At 33.4% G+C, this 7,804-nt stretch overlaps 1 protein-coding gene across 7 annotated transcripts in view; it reads left to right on the forward strand.

Moving 5' to 3' along the window:
* The window catches only part of USP25 (ubiquitin specific peptidase 25), a 74,187-nt gene extending 67,454 nt beyond the window's left edge, over positions 1-6,733 (forward strand). For all 7 annotated transcript variants that reach the window (XM_088144590.1, XM_015888819.3, XM_088144591.1 and 4 more), the window contains 5 exons: positions 2,228-2,306; positions 2,747-2,826; positions 4,084-4,207; positions 5,465-5,660; positions 6,417-6,733. In XM_088144590.1, the coding sequence (XP_088000716.1) occupies positions 2,228-2,306; positions 2,747-2,826; positions 4,084-4,207; positions 5,465-5,660; positions 6,417-6,589 (652 nt within the window). In that variant the 3' untranslated portion in view covers positions 6,590-6,733. The remainder of the gene's footprint in view (positions 1-2,227; positions 2,307-2,746; positions 2,827-4,083; positions 4,208-5,464; positions 5,661-6,416) is intronic.
* The last annotated feature ends 1,071 nt before the right edge of the window (positions 6,734-7,804 follow it).

Genomic DNA, 7,804 nt, shown 5'->3' on the forward strand with positions numbered 1-7,804 from the left:
TGTTTAATAATTTGTTTGAAGACCTTACCCAGAATAGGCATCAAGTTGACAGGTCTGCAGTTTCCTGTATCCTCTTCCTTCTCCTCTTTTTGAAGATGGGTGTGATACTTGCTCACCCAGTCTTCTTGGACCACACCAATCTCCAGGAATTCTCAAAGAGTAACAAAAGTGGTTCTGCAATCACTTCTGCTAGTTCCTTAGTATTCTAGGATGTAATCTAGAGGGACTGCCATTTGTTTGGATTAGCTAAATTCTCTTTTTCCTTCTTGTTTTCTTAAGTAGAAGTGCTCCCCTTCCTTCAGTAGTATAATGGTGGCACGTAGAGTTCCATTTATCTTCTGAGAGAAGGCAGACACAAAATAGAAGTTGAGATGTTTTGCCTTTTCACATCATCCATTAGTAGTTCACCATTTTCTTCTTGTAACAGATTTAAACAATCTTTGGCTTTTGTTGTTGTTTCTTATCTATCAAAATGATCCTTTTGTAGTTGTCTTTTATCTCTCTCTCAAGCCTCAGCTCATTCCGAGTTTTGGCCTTTCTGACAGAGTTTCTACAGTTACTGGAGACTACTTGTATTCTTTTCTTACATCTTTTCTGGCTGTGCCATTAGTCCCCATGTGAATTAAGAGAAAATATAGTTGTTAGTGGTACCTAGTGGTACCAAATATAGTTGGTCACCTCTCCATCATGCCCTGCATATGGGTACCTGGAAGACTACACACATGTTGCAGTCTCTTATTGGGACTGCACAAAGCTGCCTTGGTCCTTTCAGTAGAGAATCATCCACACTCTGACATTTTTCCTCTTTCTCAATATGATCCTTAGGTTTCTTACATCCATGGGAACCTAAATGTCTTCCACAGTGTTCTGTGGCAGGTTTTCTCAGATGAATGTGGATTGCCTTCTAGAGGGAAAATCTAGTACTGGTTCTTAAACACCAGTGGCACTAAGTTCCTCTTGATCACATTGCTTGTTATACTAAATGTTAGTGCAATAAAGAGTATTATTAATATATTTTATTTGAATATTTCTCTCCCCCCTCTATAACTTCTAACTTAACAAAAAAGTAGGCTGTTGCATTTTTAATTAGAGTTATCTTTTCTAAATCAAGCAGAGAAAAGTGTGTGTTGTTTATTTGCTCATTGGTGACTGAAATATTTTATAAGTTGTGTTTATATAGAAAAACACTGTAGAATGAAGGTTCCTAAATGAGGGATAGATAATAAAAATGAATAATTACACACATGTAGGGGAAATCAAAGGATAAAAATTAAGACTGATGATATAGAAAATAAAATAGTACAGAATCAAGCAATTTTGGAGACAGTGAAAATCAAATACAACCTGAATGTTTGTGCATCTCTTATATATAATTACAAGGTCTGGAGGATTACCAAACAGGTAATCATGTCCAAGCCTAGGATTTTATACCCAGTTGTATATTTTAAATGTTTTATTTCTCTAAAAAATGTGTCATTTTTTAAAAGAAATAAAACAAGGACACTTCATTCCCACTATAGAAGGGGAAAAAAAGAGATGTTTGTCTGAAACATTGCTGACTTTAGAGCAGTACTTTCAGTTAATATTTTAATATAGGTTACAATGTCAGCATTACTGAAAAACAGTCATCTTTAATTCAAAGTTGCCAAATAAATGTCTAAACAGCCAGTTCCTAACCTAGCCTTGTACTAAAACAGACATGAAAAATCAACATTGAAATATGACTTCTTTTTCTACAATGCATGTTTTTACAAGAAAAAGGACATTAATTTATCTTAAGAGAGACAGTTTAGTGTAGTGGTTAAATGCATTGGGCTGGAAGTTAGAAGACTGTAACTTTTAGTCCTGCGCTAGACACAAAAAAACAATTGGGTAAATTTGGTTTTTCATTCTCTCTCAGCCGTAGGAAGAAGGCAGTGGTAAACCACTCCCAATATTTTTGCCGGAAAATTGTGTGGACTTGTCTGTATAGCTGCCAGAAGTCAAGCTGACTTGAATCCCCCCCTGCCCTCCAAAATAAACACCAACTTTATGCAGTTTTCCATCTGAAGCCTTGAAGTGGTGCAAAATCAATTTGACCTTATTTTAAAATAAATGTAGGGAATATCAGGGCTATCTTGACACCAAAGCTATCAATTATTTCCTGGAATAATGTTACTCTCATGCTTGTTGCTCTGAAGCATTGGTAATATGATCTTCATTAATGCATTTTGTTTTACTCCCTAAGGTGCCGTAATATAATGAAAGTGGCTCAAGCCAAAATTCAGATGATAAAGCCAGATGAAGTCAATATGGAAGATTATGAGGTTAGGATTCTGTTTTGAAACTTGTTTAGTAAATTGTAACAAAAAGTTGTATTTTAAAATCCTGCAGAAAAGGCAAACTCCCCAATACAGCTACAATTATTTTATAATCAGTTGTTGGACATTTTCAGAAAACTAGTGGCTGTTACAAACTTGCTTGCAGTCAGATTTATCTGTTAAACAGGAGTGGAAAAAACAGATGAAAATCCAAATCAGTAAAGTGTGTTGTACTTAAAAAAAACTATTGGTTATAAGACATTTTCTCATTGATGTGAATGGCTATAAAGATTTTGTAGATCTATATTAAATAAGTGATACAAAAGGAGAGCAATTGTGAATTTAATTGTGAATTTAATCTTTCTTTCTTTCTTTCTTTCTTTCTTTCTTTCTTTCTTTCTTTCTTTCTTTCTTTCTTTCTTTCTTTCTTTCTAATTTCTGTGCAGTGGTGGCACCAAGAGTACAGAAATTTCAGAGATACGACGATATATCTCATGGTGGGATTGGAATTTTTCCAAAAAAGGAAGTAAGAGAATCCACAAACTTTTTATTTTTAAAAAAATATATAATATACTTAAGCTATTCTCTATTCTAAAAAAAAAAGAAAGAAAAGATTGCTAGATTGAAACATAATAGTACAAAATTATATAGTATATAGTATATTGTACAAAATTCTCCAGTTATTTTCTTCACTACAATATTGTAGACACAGTGTATCAGTTATACACCTTTTTATAGAAGGATGAGGATATACGTGAGCAGTAGTATCAGAGCTTGCAAACTTTGTTTTCTTCTATTATCAGTGACCAAGAAATGCTTTTTCTTCTTTTCCTTTTTTGTTTTCTTAAAATATGAGGATTTTTTTTAACTGAAAAAATTCAAAAACTATTTTTGTTTTTAAGAGTACATGAAATGCTTATGAAAGAAATTGCTTTATATTTGGAACAAAACCAGATCAAGAGATAAATTAATCTGTAAAAGGATAGAGAAGCTTGTGACAATACAGGCTAATCTTCAGTTTTCATCCATGAAAATGGTAAAATGATAAAAAATAAAACACATTTTAGGTCATCCTTATGCAGAAATATTGAAAATTCAAAAGGGTTCATAAGCTTTTAAGCACCACTGTATCATACTGTTTCTATGAGCCCTACACTGGTTATTGGTTGGTTTCCAAGAACAATTTTAGGTGCTGATATCAATTTACAAGCCCGTTATGTTTTGGTAACTGGATACCTAGAAGTCTTCTCCGAACAGTATTGGACCAACCTTTTAGAACAGATAGGGAGAAACTACATATAATCCTTATTTTTTAGAAGTTCAGGGAACTGAAGCTAGAAGGTGCTGCTTTTCTGTGTAGCATCAGTATCTCTGTGACAGCCTTCCAGCAGCAATCAGGCTGGGCCCTCCTTGCAGGTTTTCTGAAAAATGTTAAAAACTGAATTGTTTTAGAGAGCCTTTTCTTAAATTTATACCTGATGCCATATTGTTTTCTTGTTGCTTTTCATGCTTGATGTTTATATGAAGAGGTTGGATGTGGTTATTGTTACAGTTGTTATTATGATGATGATTGGTTTTAACCTAACTTTAGTATATACTGTAAGCTGCCAAGAATTATCCTGATTATAGAAGAGTATTTAAGCAATCTTATTGCTTTATTCCAATGTTTTGTATACAAATCTAAATATTGATTATCTGGTGGTATACACCAAATATATACATCATTATTAAAATGGTTTTGATGACATTTGAAAATATTTTATTTTTTAAATTTGTGTTCTAGTTTTAAAGAAGCTTTGTTATATCTTATATGTGCATATCACAAGAACAAAGAACTGTCATCAAATGGTTTGTATAGGGGGCATGATGAAGAACTGTTATCCCATTACAGAAGAGAATGCTTGCTAGTAAGTAAAATTCTTACTTGAGATTGCCATGATTTCAGTAATGCAGAATGTTTTGTTTTATTAATAAAATCATAAACAGTTTTAAAAAAATTCTCAATAATTTATGTCAAACCATTTAAATGGTTTAATGCCAGCCTTGTACCATATTAATATGAGAGAATTGAGCAGACTTTAGGCTTTTGGAGTTTAGTTTGTTTTTTATTAATATGCCAAGTTCCCCTTTCAAAGCAGAGTCAAGTAAGATCTGTTATGCACATATATCACAATTCTATGAATGTTTGTTTAGAGTTCTCAATAAGTGATCTTCTTGCTGTTTGCACAAAGGAACAAGAGTGCTTCTGAGGCAATGTTCTAGAAATATTTTTCAGTATCAAAAATAAGCTTGTCATCTTCTTACTGTGTTCCAGCAACCTTTTCAGTGGGCAGAATTAATTTAAGAATAAGAAATTAAAATTAAAATAAGAATTAATTCTTATTTTTATGGGAAGTGAAGAAGTTCTTTTGAGCTGTTGGTATTGAGATTAGATTGAAAATTTGAGATTAGACATTTTTCAAAATCTATTGAAAGTTACCTTAAGATCTACCTCTAAATCCCAATATAAATTCTGAAATTTTGCCTATTCATGCTAAATGCCTTGATTAAATCAGTTTTCAGAGTTTTCAGCTTCTTGTTGTTACTGTCATCATCATCAGTGATAGTAAATTGAAGCAATCTGTATCAAGAATAAGAATGTTACAGTGGTATGACATTTGCAGTCTTGTTGCTATTGGCCAAACATAGCGAGGCAGACCTGACAGTTGTTCTACCTCAACACATTTCAGGGCTGCTTGCAATAGCCCAAGTGCCATTGTTTAAATTCCCCCACTAACTTGAGTTATTTGAGTATTCCTTCTGCCTCTTCTTGTACCTGATAGATATTGAGCTAGTTTCCAATAGATCACTGCTTCCATTAAATAATGGAAGATAAAGACAAACCAGCAGAGCCAGAAGTTTTATGGAAGAGGGAATTTAGTTAGAGCATGTTCGAACAGTTTTATTCATAGGGATGGGGATTACATAAATTATTTTAGGAGATCATTGCATTCTTTGTTACAATGGGGTTGCTACTTAGTTATAAAAACTATTCTGAAGTTTTTATATCTATACCTTCTAACTTTGCGTGGAGAAAAATCTAGTTGAAAACTGAATCTCTCTGGAAGTAGTGTGAATATTTACTGTTTTGTGGTTTGTTTGTTTTTTTTTAATGTTGCATGAAGAAATTAAATGAGTGTGCTGCTGCACAATTTGAATCTGGAGATGATCAACAAGTAAATAAGGGCCTGGAAATTATGAATGAGCTTATTGTTCCTTGTCTACCATTGTTGCTGGTGGATGAAACAGAGGAAAAGGATATTGTTGCTGTGGAAGATATGAGGAACAGGTGGTGTTCATATCTTGGACAAGAAATGGAGCGTAAGTTATTTCTAGATTTTTTTTAGACGTAGTAATGAAATGATTTTTTTAGATATATAGTAATGAAATGATTTATAACTAGCCTGAATAAATTGCATTTCCTGGATTTGCACATATCAGTTGAAGTGCAAAGCAAAATATCTTGAATTGAAGTTGAGGATTTGGATGTATCATTAAAGTTACTGTATGGGAAATGGGGACAGAAATTGGGCTGTTACGGTGAAAGCAGTGCAATTATTAACACATTTTGCCATTGACAGGCACAATCTATCAGATTGACCATAAAGCGGAACACTGCTCATTACTGTACATTTAGTGTGTTAATCATAAAATCATATTATTTACATTTGTATATACAGTATACAAAGTATGTATAGTAATACATAGACACTGTGTATTACTGTTAAGTATTTCATGCTAGGTTGTCATATGAGCTAGTCCATTGAATGATCTATCAGTTTCAGTGGACCAGCTGATACTAGAAAGTGATAAGAAATATGTTCTTATTCATTATTCTGCATTATAATGCATAATTCTCTTCATCCCAGAGGTGCCCATAGGAAAGCAGCTTTATAACTACAGCTAGAATCAGTCATCAGTCAGAGGTTTCATAAAGTGTTTTGCTTGTTTCTTGATGATAGCAGTGAAAACAGAGTAAAAAATACTGTCCACGTTCCAAAAACTATTTGCAGACTACTCAGAAATACAAAATACTTGCAAGATAAAGGATAAATGCATACATCTTTGTCTTTACAGCTAACTTACAAGAAAAATTGACGGATTTTCTGCCAAAATTGCTGGATTGTTCTACAGAAATTAAAGGCTTCAATGACTCACCAAAAGTACCTTCTTATTCCACCCATGAACTGTGTGAGCGTTTTGCCCGAATCATGTTGTCACTCAGTCGAACTCCAGCTGATGGAAGATAAACTCTGAAGACCTTCCTTAAGCACACTGTATAAACTGTTTTTTTATTCTTTAACCCTTGCCTTCCTGTCACAGGATTCGCTTGTTGCTGCTATAGTTTTTAACTCTTTCATTTTAATAACTGTAAGAAAAGAAAGAGGACTTTACAGATATTAGCCAGACTGCAGGCAATATTGCTGAGAATCGCATGGTATTCAGTTCCTAGTCAGCCAGAATTCGTGCAACATTACAAGTCTGATTTATTTTGGCAAACCTGCTTTTTTGCCACTTACCTGTTACAGTATTATTTTACATTTAACTTAAGAACCTTTACTTCATGAACAGTTTTCTGTTCGGTCTGGGCTATTCTGTGACTACATCAATTTTAAAGTGACCAGTGTAAAATACATGGTACCTGGTAGCTTGTAAATTACATCAAAGAATAAAAAGGTTTTATTTATGGCTACTTTGGTTGCAAATGAATTATATTTTTTTTAATAAGAAAGGTATATTTGTGAATTATACACCTCTATTTTATATATGATATATAGCATAATTGATATGATATGGAGTGCAGGCAGGCATATGATCCTTGGAGAATTGTTGGTATTTAAATTATATATTGAATACTTAGCATGCTGAAAGTTTCAGGCCTTTGGACTCCATTGCCCTGAGCCTATCAAGGTGTAATTCTCTGGTGGTGTCATTTGGCTGCCATTTCCAGAACCAGGTAGCTGTGTAAGCTAATAGATGACTCTGGTAGTGCTCCTACCTGCCTACCTAGCTTATCTGTATCACAGAGATTTTGCAGGAGACGTGTTCTCAGTTCCTTAAATTAGAAGAATACCCATTTCACAAAGAATCCAGATTGCAACTTTGACAGCAGACTCAAGGCAGAAGAAGGGCAATAGGAATTATTCCAGTTTTCCATAATGTAGCTTCTGTGTCCTTTGTGTAGAATTATGAGGAAATTTGCATTTAAAGGTAATTTACATTATTTCTCATCTGTTGCTAGAAATATATGGCTGACTTACTAGAAAAACAGAAATTGATGGAGATTTTTAAGATTTGAATTTGCAAATATCAGTATAGCTGAAAAAAACACTTTTCTATTATCAGTCATAATTTAAGACTTTAAATTGCACAACATGCATAACTGCAATTGTTGCCAATTTTTCCTGTACAAAGAAATGCTTATTTACATTAAATAACACTAACAGAAAAAAGCAGTGTATTGC

The sequence above is a fragment of the Python bivittatus genome, unplaced genomic scaffold, assembly GCF_059951505.1.
Source record: "Python bivittatus isolate LINGU-HERP-01145 unplaced genomic scaffold, Pbiv_v1 ctg000350_np1212, whole genome shotgun sequence".
Taxonomy (NCBI): domain Eukaryota; kingdom Metazoa; phylum Chordata; class Lepidosauria; order Squamata; family Pythonidae; genus Python; species Python bivittatus.